The sequence below is a fragment of the Hylobates moloch genome, unplaced genomic scaffold (assembly GCF_009828535.3).
Source record: "Hylobates moloch isolate HMO894 unplaced genomic scaffold, HMol_V3 SCAFFOLD_10, whole genome shotgun sequence".
In the NCBI taxonomy this organism is placed as follows: Eukaryota; Metazoa; Chordata; class Mammalia; order Primates; family Hylobatidae; genus Hylobates; species Hylobates moloch.
This window is the reverse complement of record NW_026652285.1, coordinates 106,787-123,321: the sequence shown is the minus strand read 5'-3', so window position 1 is coordinate 123,321 and position 16,535 is coordinate 106,787. Positions and strand designations below refer to the sequence as shown.

The 16,535-nt window shown below is 55.9% G+C and overlaps 1 protein-coding gene across 14 annotated transcripts in view; it reads right to left on the bottom strand.

Annotated features, from left to right (window-relative positions):
* Positions 1 to 16,535, bottom strand: part of CACNA1G (calcium voltage-gated channel subunit alpha1 G) — a 65,488-nt gene that overhangs the window by 27,725 nt on the left and 21,228 nt on the right. For 7 of the 14 annotated variants that reach the window (XM_032162759.2, XM_032162772.2, XM_032162758.3 and 4 more), the window contains 7 exons: positions 8,439 to 8,590; positions 7,438 to 7,623; positions 7,206 to 7,320; positions 6,967 to 7,122; positions 4,047 to 4,115; positions 2,462 to 2,546; positions 2,185 to 2,378 (listed from right to left, as the gene is read on the bottom strand). In XM_032162759.2, coding sequence (XP_032018650.1) covers positions 2,185 to 2,378; positions 2,462 to 2,546; positions 4,047 to 4,115; positions 6,967 to 7,122; positions 7,206 to 7,320; positions 7,438 to 7,623; positions 8,439 to 8,590 — 957 coding nt within the window. The remainder of the gene's footprint in view (positions 1 to 2,184; positions 2,379 to 2,461; positions 2,547 to 4,046; positions 4,116 to 6,966; positions 7,123 to 7,205; positions 7,321 to 7,437; positions 7,624 to 8,438; positions 8,591 to 16,535) is intronic. The other 7 variants (XM_032162763.2, XM_032162775.2, XM_032162769.2 and 4 more) reach the window with 1 other exon arrangement.

Here is a 16,535-nt window from a genome sequence, read left to right as displayed (position 1 = left end):
GTATAATGGGGTGAAGAAACACAACTCAACAGCAAAAAATCAACCCAATCTAAAAAATGAGCAAAGGGCCTGAATAGACATTCCTCAAAAGGACACACAGGGCCGGGCACAGTGGCTCACACCTGTAATCCCAGCACATTGGGAGGCCGAGGCAGGCAGGTCACCTGAGGCCAGGAGTTCGAGACCAGCCTGGCCAATGTGGTGAAACCCCATCTCTACTAAAAATACAAAAAATTAGCTGGGCGTGGTGGCGCACGCCTGTAATCCCAGCTACTCGGGAGGCTGAGGCAGGACAATCACTTGAACCTGGAAGGTGGAAGTTGCAGTGAACTGTTGCACTCCAGCCTGGGTGACAGAGTGAAACTCTATCTCAAAAAAAAAAAGGAGACACATATGGCCGACAGGTCCATGAAGAAATGCTCAACGTCACTAATCACCAGGGAAATACAAATTAAAACCACAGTGAGTGATCTCACCCCTGTTGGATTGGCTACTATGAAAACGATGAAAGATAACAAGTGCTGGTGAGGACCTGAAGAAAAGGGAACCCTTGTGCCCAGTTGGTGGAAATGTAGATTAATACAGCCATTATGGAAAACGGTGTGCAGGTTCCTCAAACACCTAAAAATAGAGCTGCCATATGACCCAGCAATTCTACCACTGGGTATTTATCCAAAGGATTTGAAATCAGTCTGTGGACGAGATATGGGCACTCCCATCTTCATTCCAGCATTATTCACAATAGCCAATATATGAAATCAACCTAAGTATCCATCAATGGATGACTGGATAAAGAAAATATAGGCCAGGCACAGTGGCTCATGCCTGTAATCCCAGCACTTTGGGAGGCCAAGGCAGGTGGATCACTTGAGGCCAGGTATTTGAGACCAGCCTGGCCAACATGGTGAAACCCCATCTCTACTAAAAATACAAAAAATTAGCCGGGCATGGTGGCACATGCCTATAATCCCAGCTAATCAGGAGGCTGAGGCAGAAGAATCACTTGAACCTGGGAGGCAGAGGTTGCATGCAGTGAGCTGAGATCATGCCACTGCACTCCAGCCTGAGCAACAGAGTGGAAAGGAAAAGAAAGAAAGAAAATATGGCATACATGCCCTGTGGAATACTATTCAGCCTTAAAAAAGAAGACTGCCATTTGTGACAATATGGATGAACAGGAGGATATTATAGTAAGTGAAATACACAAGGCACAGAAAGACAAATAAATACCATATGATCTCACTTATATGTGAAATCCAAAAAAATTGAACTCAGAGAAGTAGAGAGTAGAATAGTCATTAGCAGAGGCTGGGGTTGGGAGGGGTAAGGATGGGACCAATGGGGAAGGCTTAGCCAAAGGATACAAAGTTTCAGTTGGACAGGAGGAATCAATTTTCCAGATTTATCGCACAGCATGATGGCTATAATCAATAATAATATAATGCATATTTATTTCAAAATTGCTAAGAGAGTAGATTTTTAAATGTTCATGCCACAAAAAAAATAAGTATGTGAAGTGATGCATATGCTAATTAGCTTGACGTAATCATCCCATAGTGTACGCATATATCAAAACATCACATTGTGCCCCATAAATATACACAATTGGTTATTTGTCAATTAAAAGCGAAATTAAAAAAATTAAAAATAAATAAAATCATGAAAGCATGGGCACCAACACTAGCCCCCCAGATTAAAATGCTGGCTCTGCCATTCCCTTCTGCAATCTGAGGCTCAGGCCCCCTCTGTAAAATGGGGATCATTGTGGTACCTACCTCCCAGGGTTGGTGTGAGGATTAAATGCATTTAGAATGCTTCAGAGTAGTGTTTAGAACAGTGTCTGGCACAGAATCAGTACCTAGATGAGGGTCTGCCATGATTATTATTAGGTCTTGAGCAGGTATGGACACCCCACCCCCGTTTTACAGAAGCAGCTCGGAGTGGTGGCATCTTGCCCGAGGTCACTCAGCTAGGGTACAGAAGAGGTCAGCTTAGGCCCTGTTTTCAGCCCCCAGGCTAGGGCTCCTTCCCTGGCTTGCATTACCGGCGCGGACTCCCCAGGGGCTTGTCCAGGCACACCCAGGCCCCGTCCAGCCCATGGGGCAGCCCCTGCCTCCATCCTCTCTTCCTCCTGTCCTCCTTGGAATATCTCCCACCATCAGGGTACCCACATGCACCCCCTACCGGTGACTTCATCTCGTGGGCCGCCCCAGGCTCGGCCGACCCGCTGCTGCTGGTGCGGCGTGACGCGGGGCCCAGCGCCTCGCCCAGGCCTGTGCTGGTGCTCTTGGGCAGCGACATGGGTGTGGCGGCCGTGTGGATGATGAGAGGCGGCAGCAGGCTCTTCCGCAGCTCCGGGTGCTCTCCCAGGGACACCACTGCACAGAGACAGAGGGAGAGATCCCGAGTCCACTCAGGGCTGGCCCAGGGCCAAAGGTCACACCCCAGGATAGGTACTCACGGGCCAAGCACTTCTTCCTGTCCCCATCACCATCCAGGCTGGGTGAGAAGAAATCGGGCTCTGATTCGGACTTGTTGGCATCTCCCTAGGGCAGGGGAGCAGCGGGCCATTAGGGATCGGGCCAGGCTGGGGTGGTTGGGATGGACCAGGCCTCCCTCTCTTCACACACACACACACCACATATAGGCCACAGGAACCAGCAACCACGGCACGAGACATGCACGGCGCAGGCCAGACCCCCCAGGCTTGGGGCCCAAGGCTGCCCAGGGCCACACCACCTCTGCCTCTCCAGCCACACCTCAGAAAAGGCCACGGCTTATGTCAGCCCACAGCACAACCAGCCTGGCTGAACGGTCACCAAGGCTGGCTGGGGAGAGAAGGGGTAGCTAGGTGGCAGGTGGCACAGGCCAGAGGGGGCTGGGGACCTGGGGACCTGAGTGAAGTGGTCACTAGAGCCTCTCTTGCATAAGTTCACTGGAGGCCCTTTGCTTTCTCTCCATGGCTCCCCTCCCCTGAGCCTCAGACTCGAGGACCCTGGAAGGAAATTGAAAGACCCCAGACAGAACAGCTCAGCCCGAGGACGCCACTTCAGTCCCTCGGTGTCTTCCCTTCATCTTCCCCAAGTCCCGGCCCCCTCCCTGGCCCCATTTTTACCTCTCTCCCTGTCTCTGGGACAGTTTTTTCTTTCTTCTTAGCAGGTCAGTAGGTTCCCTAGTAATTACACACTTCTCCTTAAGAAGTTATTAAAAAATACTTGATTGCTACTTTTGATAAGGACATAAATATTGGATAATTGGCATCTCAGGGGATCATTTTCATTAACTCAGTTTACAGCCCTAACGAGGCCTTTAATTATCAAGTGGGATCTCCAGGGGGCTATTCGGGATATGTAGCACCATGGGGTCCCACAGGCATGCTGGCTTCGCCCTGAATTCTGGTGCTGGGGCAGGGAACAGCAGAGCACAGGCTCATCGTGGGGCCAGAGTGGGAGCCAGCCCTGAGAGTGCCAGCTGGACCCAACTGGGTGATGAAGGGGCCAAAGGCTCAGGTGATTTAAAATATTGGTACATTTTGGCAAGAGCCACATCCCATCCCCACATCCTCCAAGGACTTGTCCTGAGCTGAGGCAGCTTTCGGGGTCTCCAACAGGGGCCTGGGGCAAGGGGTGAAGGGGTGGGAGATGGGGGAGAATGGTCTACGGCCAGATCTTGACTCCACTAAGCCGGACGTCTGGGACTCCTCCAGGACCTCAGCACAGGCACGCACACACGGGGTGCCCCACACACGTGCACACAGAGGATTCTAAGTCCCTTCCTTCTCCGGCCCATCCACCGGTCTGGCAGCGATGGAGATGGTGCCCTTGGTGGGTTGATGGGGCCAGAGGCAAGGAGGTGCCTCCCTTCCGTGTCCTCAAGGGGGAAGGGACTTAAAATCGAAGCAAACCTCACAACACCAATGACCATCACGGCTATGACAGGTTGCACAGCAGCGGAGCGTGAACACGAGCACAGAGACACGGAGGCAGAGTGGAGGGGCACGGGGCACGGGGCACGGGAGGCATGCCGACTCATGATCGCGTACCTACCCCCTGGGAGTCGACAGGCAGCTGAATACAGCTTAACTGTCCACTCGCATCTTCCCGTTTGCTGATTTCCTACAGGGAAAGGGGGAGGCAGGGGAGGGCTGCTGGTCACAGGCGCTCGGGGCCTTCAGATATCGGCAGTGTCGAGAAAGGATGAAGAAAAGGAGGAGCACGAACCCCACAGCAGGGGAACTGAGAGACACGGGGAATGGGGGGCAGATAGGGGACAGAACAGCCTTCCAGAATTCAACTACAGGCCCTCAGGCCAGAATGAATCTGAAGGGTGAGGGCAGAGGCCAAAAAGATGGGGACAAGGGCAGGTCCCCCCATAATCCTAATAACAGCCGCCATTCATTAAGGGTGTGCCCGGCATGGGAAACTGCCTCCTTAACACCAGCTGGCTTCCTTACACAAGAGAAACCCGAGATTTGGAGAAGTTGAGAAAACTGCCCCAAATCATACAGAGTAAGAGGTGGATCTGGGCCTGGAACCCGAGTCTGTGGCTCAGAACACCACCCTCCTCTCACTGGTTCCGAGGCACTGGGCTTGGGGAATGGGTAGGAAGCAGGGAAAGGAAGGGACGAAAGTCACCACGGAGCCAAGTCAGGCCTCGTAACGTCTCATGCTCTCAGCTTAAGTCCCTTCAGATCAGAATAGATCCAGCTGCTCCGTTTGAGATGGGATGTGACAAGTAATGCTGAGATGATGGCTCTGATGTTGTTTAGTATCAATTAATGGCCTCACACAGGGCCTGCTGCCTGTTCATTTAATTAAGTGTGTGAATGATAAATACACAGGGATTCAGGGCGCTGCCCCCTGCAAGTCAGGAAATCACCAGCCAAGCAGGCTGTGTCCCTGGACCACCCCCTTCTAGCTCTTGGCAAGGTAGCAAGGCCAGCAGGGGGGCTACCCTTGAAGCCTCCTGCTGGGGAAGCCCACTAAAATGGGGGCAGCCACTTCCTCTGCCAAGGTGGATTGTCTTACTTGTCAAAATAAAAACAAAACTCCGAGGCCATCACAACAGCAAAACCAGACTCCCCTGCCAGACCGTGGGGCCCCCTGAAACCTTACCCAGGAGAGGGCGGGTGCCTTGGAGGTGTCCAGGCCATGGGCATCGAAGGACACTCCCCAGCCCTGCCCACCACATGCAGGACAGGGGAGCAACTGGCCCAGCCCCTCCCACGGGTACTCCGGGGCCACAGTCACTGCCCACTCCCATGGAGAGGGGATGTTCTTAAAGTCCTTTCTCCATCCCACCCCAGGCCTGAAGCATCACAGCCCAAGACACCGCATCCTGAGCGAGACCCTCCCTGCAAAGGTCCTGATACTGCGAAGGTTGGGGAGGGTGTGGCTGCCCAGGCCTTGTTGAGCCCTCACACTGGGGCAGTCCCAGGCCCCCAGCAGGGCCAGAGTGGCCAGGCCGCCCCGGGGCCAGGCTGCTCTCATTCCCACACTCTGGCTTTGCTGTTACCTAGCAACCAGTCCGCTCAGCTGCACTCAAGTTAACAAGGTGTTTGCTGAAAGGGCTGAGTGCTGGGGAGGGGCCATCTGTGCTGGGCACCTCCAGACTGCCTTGGTGGCTGAGTGGCAGAGGAGGGGAGGGGCATAGGCTCGCGGTGTTTTCCGTTTCCCTCCACAGAGTTGCACGGGAATTTTTCTGAGGGAACCATGGCTGGCAGGAGCTGCCTTTGGAAGGGGCCAGGGGGCCCGGTCCTCACTCAGCTCCTCCTCTTATAGGCCCTGAGCAGCAGCAGAGTGAGTCTACCGGCTCTTGTGGGAGCACTGTGGTGCCCCTTAATTCTTTAGGCCTCAGGGAACCCCCAAATTAGTGTCCCATTCCAGGGAGCATACCGGCGTCCCTCCCTCCCTGCAAGAGGCACAGCCATCACCAGAGCCTCCCCCACCAGCTGCCCTGGCTGCCCCACACCAGGGAGGAAATGCGCTAATGGATAACTACAGACTGAAAAGGGTAGCGGGGAGAAAGACCAGTGTGGGACAGATACGCTGCACCCCACCAACCCAGGCGGCCCACAGGGAAAAGCCCTCCCTTGCAAGACTGGGAAAGAGTCGGAAAATAGATTTTTGTTTTTCCACCGTGTGCCGGGTATTTATAGACCAGGCCGCAGCGGGAGTTTCCATCCGGGTCATCCAGAGAGAACTGGACTAAGAGCTTCTCCAGACCCAACCTGGAGCATTTCTAGGTTGGGTCAAACTGCCCTGTTTGAAGCCCCAGCAAGCTGGGGTGGGTCTGGGGGCTCGGGTGGGAAGAGAGGCAGAGCTGAGGGAGAGGAGGGGGTGCAGCCCTCTGGGCAGAGGCTGCTCGCTGACATGGTAAGGGCAGGATCAATGTAAATCAATATTAATTGATGACGCTGCCTGTGACGAAGGTGATGGAGCCTGGGCTGGAAATAGGACGCTCATCTCTGCCATGCCCGTAGCTAATTGGGCTCATTTCTCACCCTGGGCAGCTCAGCCCTGCCCTGGTCTTAGTGGCATCTTCATCTGCCCAGTCAGAGCTCAGATGACTTGCACACAAGCCTCCTGCACCCCTCGGCTCAGCGGGTTCCTCTCTGGGTGTTCCATAGAGCACTGTGCTCAGGAGTCCAGCTGCACCACAGGCAGACACTTATCTGGTCTGCCTCTCTGGGGAAGGGGTCTAGCCAATTCTGAAGGGGATGTCTACCCGGTAGCTGAGCTTTGGTGGAGGCACCCCACACAACCACCCTGTGTCCCATGTGACGAGGGGCTGCACGAGATCCGGAGCCTCCCGCCCCTGGTCCACCCCGGCTTAGTCTAAGAGGCTTTTCCTGTGGGACTTCCCAGGCCCACAAAGTTGGCAACAGAGGGAGGAGGCTCAAGACAGGCAGCCGATTGGAAGTGGGACTGCTGTGGGCAGGGTGAGGTGGGCAGGGTAGTGGGTTACCTCCGCCTGGAAGCCCTCCACCAGAATGGCGACCAGCAAATTGAAGAGCACGTAGTTGCCGAAGGTCATGAGGGCGATGAAGTAGAGGGCCGCCCAGGACGACGTGGAGGCCATACCATTGTAGAGGACTTTGTTCCAGTCCTCCTGGGTCAGGATCTGCAGGCAGAGGACAGGAATCAGGGCCTATACCAGGGGCACCTGACGGCCCCTGTCCGTGCCCTGCCCTGTCACCCTCGCACCTGAAAGACGGTGACGATGGCCCAGAGCAAGGAGTCAAAATTCTTCCGGTCTGGCAGGGTGTCCCCATCCCTCTCAGAGGCAAACTTGCAGCCGAAGAGATGCATACCCAGGATGCTGTGGCACAAGGGGGCCACAAGCTGGGGATCAGAGCCCAGCGCTCCTCACCCCTCAGGCCCTTCTGCCCCCAGCCTGGCTGGTCTCTCAGCCGGCAAGGTGCCACGCCGCCCTCACCTGAAGATGAAGATGAAGAGCATGAGCAGCATGCAGAAGGTGGCCACGTTGTCCATGGTCTTCATGAGCACCACCAGCTGCCGCTGCAGCGCCGGCAGGAAGCGCACCAGCTTCAGCACGCGCATCAGGCGGAAGGTCCGTAGCACCGACAGGCCGCCCCCCTGCTGGCCCACGATCTCCCACACGCTGCAAAGGGGGCAGGCAGCCTGAGCTCCCTGCACCTTCACCCTCTCCCCCTACTCCCTCAGAGAGGACTCAGTAGCACCCAAGGGCCTGGCTGGGCTGGCACATTGAGAGAAAATGGGGCACAGGTGGGCCCCCAGACCTCAAAGCAGGAGCCTCCAAGATAGTGAGGATTTGGGTGACAGCCTCGGCCCCCTCAGCCCTCTCCTCCCTGCCAGAGATCACATCCTGGCAGCAGACAACCCCCTCCCTAAATCTGGCCAATGCAACTGCATCAAGTTATGGAATATTTGCTTTGTTCTCTTCTAATGAAATCTAAAGCCAATTCCAAAAGCAATAAAGTGGTTCTCCTGGCCCCAGGCCTTGGGGGGATGGAGCACTTTCCCAAGGTCTTGGAAACCCTAAAGCATGTTACTGGTGTCTGAGATGATTTCCAAGCACTTTTCGAGCCGGGCAGCTGGCTGGGCCTCATACCTCTTCCAACTCCTCTCTAAAGCCAATCTCCAACCCTTGCCCATCCCAGGCCTGGGTGGGGTCAAGGACAAGAGGTAGAAGTGGGGAGAGCAGACTAAAGAGGGGCCTGGGCAATGAAGAGGTGAGCCCAAGGTCCACAGGAGCAAGGTGGGGCCGAGAGAGAGACGGAGGGGGCATGGGGACACAGAGAGCCCCCCGCCTAGGAGGAGGGGCAGGTCCTTGGGGTCAGTGGGGCCTGACTCCAGACCCCTCCACCCCAGGGGAATAGGTGGCATGGCCCCTGGCCCCAAGCCACCCCTGCTAGCATTCCTCAAGTGAGAGTCAGTGCCGGGGGGTAGTCATACCTGATGACCACAATGACACCATCGAAGATGTTGTAGGGATTCTTGATGTAGCCAAAGGGACCATACACAAGCAGCTTCAGCAGCATCTCCAGGGCAAAGAGGCTGGTGAAGACGATGTTGCTGATTTCTAGGGCGTTGGTAAGCTCCTCGGGCTGCAGGGCAGGGTGGGATGTGAGGCAGCTGGCTTATCGCTGAGCCCCTCGATCCAGTCCTCCAAACATGGGACACCAGGGAGAGGAGGAGCAGGAACAGCAAGCTTACGCGGAGGGGTTGCTGGATGCTCAGGCCCATGGGGAGGACCCTGCCCCAAAGGCTCCAGGAGGAAATGCACCCAGGGGCAGGGGCCCCAGGAAAGGGCCATGTGAAACCCATAGCCCCAGCCATTCCCCAGCTCTGGGTCTCAGATTCAGGGGCCACAGGCTCAATGGGAGGCCTGTGCTGTGGGTTCCGCCCTATCTCCTGCTGGGAGCTGCATGACCCATCTTGACCTAGGCTATAATGCAAGCCTAGCGGGCCCAGGCCAGCAGCACGACAATGCTGGCGGATGTCAGAGGGTGATCGCCAAGGCCTCACAGGCACACCTGTCACCAAGCCCCACACGACGTCACACGTATTCCACAATTACTCTGTGGACTTGGCAGCTTTCTCTTGGACAACAGTTGGCTACTCTTGCTTCCTTCCAGACACACACACACACACACACACACACACACACACACACACAGAGAGAGAGAGAGAGAGAGAGAAATGCACGCACTCCCAGTCACACACATGGTGATAGGCAGAAGGAAGACACCCAGACACCCAGGAAGGGTTGTCACAGTTGAGGAGACACCTGGGGCCTCAGCCTGAGGCCGGGACACCTGGGCTAATTCTCAGCCTATCCTGTCACTCACTGTGTGACCTTCAGCAAGATTCCCAACCTCTCTGGCCCAATGTGAAACACCGGAGGTAATTCCTTTCATGCTCCCTACCCGAGCCTGGGACTGGGACCGAGGATGCACCCTGCAGAGTCCTCAGAAGGACTAACGACAAACCCTGTCTCATCTGCCATTCCAGCTCACTAGTGACCTCGCTTTCAATATGAAGTGCCTAGCAATGCACCAGGCATTAAAGGAGCTGCAAAAACATGCCAGCCACACGCCCTGCCTCCCAGGAGCTCAGTGTCTGCTAGAAACACGTTGTACACACACAAAACGGCTGAATAACCACAAGAGGCCTTAAATGCTTCAGCGCCAAAATAAATTATCCAGGCAGCAAGTCTGGGAGTTCAGGGGAGAAAAGGTGAGGGGTGAACACACAGAGAAACGCTTAGTTGGGAGAGAGGCAGCACTTGAATGCCTAAGGGTTTGTGGAGTCTCCCCAGGCAAGGGTTTAGGTGGCGTGGCACGGGGTGGGGGGATCATGAGCAACCTCAGCCTGGTTCTGGTTGAAGAAGGGAGGGGTGTGGCCAGACAGAGGGCTGGGGAAGCAAGAAGAGATATGGCTGGCTCAATGGACCCCACTGTCCACCTGATGGATGTCTGGACAAACTATGTGTCTGGCCTGGAGGGCAAAGGCCAAATCCATAGTAGCTGCTCAAAAAGTTTGGGTTAATGAAACAATCAAATGAGGCCCTCATTCCATCAGACACCTCTCCTTGCTTCTCACTGCCTCCCTGGCCAGCTGCCCAACCAAGCCCACAGCCAGCCCTGAGGACACCCAAATGTATCCTAATGGCCCTAGTTTGTGCGGCCAGCTTGGGTGGGAGGTGGAGAGACTCAGAACAAGGGGCTTCTGACTAACAGGTGAGTGGCATTTGGGGGCCTCGGGGACAACAGCTACTCAGAGAGAGAGAAGCTTTCAGACTATTCAAAGGCAGGCCTGGGGGCAGAGTCAGGGCCAGCAGGCAGGCAGAGAGCCAGCTGTGCAGAGGGGGAGTGGCTGTCGTGGGGGCCGGTATGGCTTGGAGCCCGTTGCTCCAGCAGATCTCAAGTAAGTCGTATCTCCGTGGATTGTGAGTGGGGGCACTGCCACCTGACCTGGTTAGCCGGGTCACACAGGGCCATTAGTCTCTCCGGCATGAGCACAGTACAGGAGGTGGGGTGGGGCCAGGATCAATGCACATAAAGCCCCGGGCTCAGACCCCACCTGGCCAAGTGGATCCCCCCACTCTGTGCTTCCAAGTCCGGTCTGCCAGGGAGCGGGAGTTGGCAAACCCTCCTCCCTGTCCCTCTGCCACTCGCCATGTTTTCGGGCCTTGGATTAGATTAAAATGAACATGGACCACACAGGTACGATGTTTTATGGGTTATCTGGCCCACCATGCACCTCCCCTCATGCCATTCACACAGTAGTCCTGCCACGCTAGTCTCGTAAGGGCAAAAGACACCAAGAGATGGAGTGTGACCAGTTCAAAGTCACAGGGCAGGAAGAGCTGGGGTGGGGCTCAATCCCACATCCCTCTGACTCCAAGAATATTAGACAGTCAGGATTCGGAACCAAGCCACGGTGATGGTGAGGGGCTTGTGAATCCAGATACATGGGGACTGGATACACAACGTGTCTTCTAAAATTATATTCAAATCAACAGAGCTCTAGGAATAAAGACCAACTCGATGTGAAGACACAGCCGAGGTATGCTTATAATGGGCAAATTTCATGGCATATAAACTACACCCCCAAAAAGCTGCTAAAAATAAAAATAGATGAAACGTTCTTTTAAAAGTTGCTGAAAACACAGTAGCTTTTGATGTCACGTATTTACTCAATCAGTGAATTCTAAAAGTCCAACTACTACTGTGCGTAGAGAAGGAGACTGTTCTCTTCACTCCCCGATGTTATCCACGGGGCTCTCAGGAGTCTGTACTGACGGCTCGTGGACACATGCACACCTCACTCTCCTGCACACCACCGAGAGGCTTATGGAGAAGGATGATGCCAGGCTCCTGCGAGGCCTGCTGCCCCATAAGGCTTGCCTCATTGGCCCTTGTCAAGGGCTGTGCCAGCAAAGGCTGGAACCCCTCTCATGCCCAGCCAGGTGGCTCCGGGACTGGAGAAGCAGGGCAGCCTGATGCAGGTGGAAAGGGGCCTGGCGCACTCCCTCGGCCCTGCCTTGCTCTCTCTAGTCTCCCTGCAACACTTAGGGTCAATGCCTCTTTTTCTCTGGGGCCCCGGTATTCCCTCCAGTGAGCCACGGAAAAAGAGCCCTCCTCCCCAAGATAGCCAGGTCTGTCCAAGTTACTAAATTGGAGGCTGGGAACGATCTGCAAATGCAGGACAAGGACATAGAGACACAATCTTAGCAACAAGGTTGCCCCAGGGACCGGAGCTGTAATTATGGCTGAAAAGGGGCAGGGGTGGAGCCAACATCTGGCAGTGCCCACCACAGGCCAACTAGGCTGAAGACCTCCTCCTGGGATTTCACTTCCTCCCTGCTCACAACAAACGAGGGAGGGCTGTGAGCCTCCTAGATAGTCTGGGAAACTGAGGCTCCGAGGGGTGTGGTGCCTTGATGGAGGTCACATCGCCCTCCTGGAGAGGTGCAGAGCCAGGTCCGTTGTGCCTCCCTCTACATCTCTGCCCTCAAGACCCTTTCCACAACATTGCCCCCACCATATACCCAGACAGAGCGCACGCAGAGAGCACACAAACTCATCAGGCTGGAGCCAGCCTCCCCTCACTGGCCATCCCCAGCTGTGGAAGTCCCTTCCCAGGTCTAGCCTGCATCCTTCCTGCTGTTCACAGATGTCAAGGCCCAGTGGAGGTTTCTGTGAAATGAGGCCGGGTAGCCTGAGCTCATCTCACCCAGAGGCCCCAGGTCTCTTGTCTGTGCTGATGCTGACTGTAAATCTCCATCTCCCATCTCCTAACACCTCCCCTCCCCTCCCCTCCGGCTGTCACCTTGCAGCAGCGGTAAGCTGGTCAGTACTTCCCAGCACCAGGGCTCCCCAAGCCTCATAGCTGCTCCATCATCTAGCCCTAAAAATGCCTTCTGTGTGCCGAACACTGGTGTTAGAAAGGTGCCACCAACTCTGAGACTTTCTTCCTACGTGACCTTGGGCAAGTCCCTTTGCCTCTCAGATCCCCAGTCACCTCTTCTGTTAAACAAGGTAACACTACCTCCTGGGAGGCTGCTCTACAGAACAAAGGAGTGAAAGGCTGTGAGAAACCCCAGCCCAGGGCCAAGCTCACACAAGGCAGGACCGATATCTGCAAGGCTGCAACTAAACACCACACTGGGGGCAAAACCCAGGAGCCACGGGAGCTCAATCCCGGCTGAGGTCAGTGGGCCAGTGCGGAGGACAGCCTGGGAGGATGTCCATGGAGGGTGTCCCCAGCTGGGGACAGCAAGGGAAGGCGTGCGCAGGGCACAGTGCAGAACCAAGAATCAAGTTGTCTGCCCAGATCAGAAGGTGAGAGGGGCTGGTGAGAGAGAAGGCTACAAGGTCGGCGGGGCCAGGTGGAACAGCCTTCCTCTGCTCCCTCTGGACCGGTCTCTGCCTACCACGCTGCCACTGAGGCCCTGGGGGGGTGGGAAGGGAGGGAGGAGATGTGCAAAGCAGTGTATTAAGAAGATTAATCTGGCTGCAGTGGTGGCAGCGTGTGGACGGCTTGGAGGGTAGAGACAGAAACCAATTAGGATACTGCAGCAGTCCAGGCAGGAGGCCTGAGAGGCAGCTCTGGCAGACAGTGATGTGCCTCTTGCAGAGAGGGCATGAGGGGCTGGACAGGCCTGGTCAGAGCTGAGCAGAGGCTTGGACCAGTCACTCCGGCTCTGCCCAAGCCCCACCGCAGCCAGCCGCCATCGCCCCAGCTTCCACCTGCTCCACTGACCCTGAAATCTCTGCTCTTCCGCTCAGACTCCTTGGCTCACCTCACCTCTGCTTTTGATGGGCCTGCCTGCTGCTCCCACCCACCCAGGACAGGGGAGCAGACAGGCTGCAGTGAGGCAGTGAGGGTCACTGGGTCAGCGGGAGGCAAGTCTTCAAGGACGTGTGGGAAGTCAGGGAACACCTCGGTGGCAGGAGGTTTCCTGGAAATCTCACAGGCCTCATCATGTAGATCATGGTCCTGGTCTTCCCCAGTCCCCTGGAAGCTCTCCAGTTTGGATCCTCCCTCCTGTGCCCTCCTGCCCACTGGGCACACTGCTAAGTGTCATGGTGCCCCCACGGCCTCCTAATCAGAGGCAATGCCAAGGAGAGGCTTTAGCCGCAGTCACTGCCTCTCTGCCCTCAGGGCAACATTCCTCAGAGTTCATTCTAAGCTTATTCCCTTCACCAGCACCCCCACTCCCACCTCTCCCACTGTCATTGGGGTGTAGGTGACATGATCTTTCCCAGCTCCCCAAAGCCCTCAAAAGTAAACACAAGCTAAACAGGCACAGCACACTCACGGTGCCCACTCAGCTTCAAGATGGCTGACCCAAGGCCCCTGCTACTTAAAATTCTGGAGCTGTAGCCAGGCCTGGTGGCAGGTGCCCGTAGTCCCAGCTACTGGGGAGGCTGGGGTGGGAGGATCGCTTGAGCTCAGAAGTTCCAGGCTGTAGTGAGCCATGATCAAGCCACTGCGTTCCAGCCCAGGGGGCAGATCAGGATTCCATCTCTTAAAATAAATAAATAATAAAATGCTGGAGCTGCAGCCCCTGTGCCTTGTCCATCTGGACAGTGTCTGGCCCATGATGGGCCACAGTAGGCCACATAAAGGCTGCCCTTCTGATGAAGACTTTCAAGAGCTCCTGCCCTGCCCAACCCCAGCCCAGGTAAGTGCCCTTGCCCTCCTCCTCTCCTCTGCGGCTCTGGAAGTGCTGAGTATTGCTAGAGAGAGGTATGAACATGTGCTGACTGGACAGGTGATTCCCTGTGGGTGGTGGCCCCATGGCTGTTTCATGCCTTTATTCACAGTCCCTGGTTCCTCCCTTCTTATGTCTCCTCTCTCCCCCAGGAGCTGCCTCAAACCTTCTGGACTCTGCAGCCCCCAGCCCTACTCCCCACCTGGCCCCTCATTGCAGGCTTACGTGGGGGGCTCCATGTCCCTTCTCCAAAGAGCTCTGTGTTGTGCATCCCACTGTCTCTCTTCCTCTCCCGGAAGGGAGCCAGCCTTTCCTCCACCTGCACTTTGATGCGCTCCCCCGCCGCCCCCCTGCCACCCCTACCCCCGCCCCCGGCTCCCCTGGGCCCTGGCCTATCAGTTATGCCTGCATCCATTACTTCTCCAATCTCCTTCCCCGCTGCCTAAAAGCAGAAAGCTTCTGTGGGACTCCAGACCCATTCAGTTCTGAACTCTGGGCCCCACGGCTCCAGCTCTGTCCAGGGACCCTCTTCCCAGCCCTCCTCTTAGTGGATGCCTCAGCAGCAGCTGAGCCTCCCTTGGCTTCCCCGACCCTGAGCAACCACCTCCTCCCCCTCCCAGTGCTCATTTCACCGCCTCTCTTCCCTCAGGCCAGCATTCCTGAACTCTGGTTCAGTCTAAGCCCGCTCCCTCCACCAGTACCCCCACTCCTACCTCTCTGGCTGTTACTGGGGTGTAGACGACACTAAACAATCTCTCCAAGCCCCTGGCTTCTCATCCAGAGATCCAGAGCCTGCCTGATCTCCCTCCTGGGATGGCCCACAGCCACCTCAAACTCGGTGCATCCAAAACAAACCCTCTCACCTCCTCTCCCAAACCTGCTCCTTCCCCGGCGGCTCCATCATGCTTGGGATTCTGCTTTAGAAACTTCGGGTTATCTAGGATTCTCGCCTACCCTTCATCCCTCCGGACACCAAGGTGCCCCAGCCCAGAGAACCTGCCAATGAAATTGCGTCCTACCCACACCCCCTCGTCCCCATAGCCATGGCCTTACTTGGGGCCCCCTTTGCCTCTGATCTGAACAACAGAAATAGCCTCCAGGCCCTCCCCCACCCAGCCTGCACCTATGGGAAGCACCGGCTTCCTCACTGGGCTGACATCAATCACTGCTCAGACACCTCGGGGCCAGGGCAGGGAGGAAAACCTGACTGTCCTTCAGAGCATCCAGTGCCACCCTGTGCATGTGCCTTAATCCCTCCACCTAGATCTCTCTGCACCTACCCACCCCTCCATCTCCCACCTCCCCCCACCCCCACCACCCAAGCCACTGTCAATTCCATTCATCTTTCGAGGCTCCGTTCAAAAGCCACCACCTTTGTGAAGCCCTTCCGAAGGAGATCTGGGGGTGAGCAGTTCTCCTTTGTCCCCTGAAGCCTCTCTTGCGGCATTTGGCATAATCGTCCATGAAACAGAATGACTTTTCCACCAGAATCTACATTTGTTGGGTGTTTCTGGCTCAGCCCCCAACCCCCTGATATTCTAATATTCTATTCTAGTGCGCTGTGCACAGGATATGCTCCCCTTGTTTGTGGAACTGGGAGAGCCTGGAGCCAGGGGAGCCTGCAAGAGAACACCTTAGCAGACATCTCCAAAACGATGCCCCTCTCCCTCCCACACCAGATAGCCTTTGAATGTCTGGGGCCAGTCAGCTGTAAAGGATCATCCCCCAAAGCTCTGCTTGGTCCTCAGCCCTAGCTCTTCAGCCAGGGCTCCCCTATCTGGAGACCAAGGGACTGGCTGGGGTGGGAGGTGTCCATCAACCTTTGCCTTCAAAGGCCACATTTAGGGTGTCCATGCATGTGGGCATTTTCTGGGGAGAGGGTCCCCAGCCTTCAGCAGAACTGAAAAGGAGTCTATGAGCTCCTTCAAAGTTCAGACTTACCATATCTGGACCACCTCCCCCTGCCCCACCCCCAGCTTCTCTCGCCTTGAACAGCCAAACTCACTCACTTATAAATAGAAACCCTCTCTGGACATGTATCTGGAGTGACAGGATGGCCCCAGAGTGTGAGCAATGAGCAGAGTCATCACCTGCCCTGTCCTCTCTCAGCCCGCAAGGCCATCTACCCTGGTCCCTCCCCCTCCTCTCCCCGTCCACAGCCCAGGAGACCACTGGGCTACATGTAGCTCCCCTCTCCCCACATGCTGTTGTCCCTCTTCTAGAACATGAGACTAGCACCTGTCCCCCACCCCACCGTGACCCAGAGCCGGGAAGGAGATGTTAGGAAGCTCCTGTGTCTCCAAGGCCCCACTCCTGCACTCCCCTCT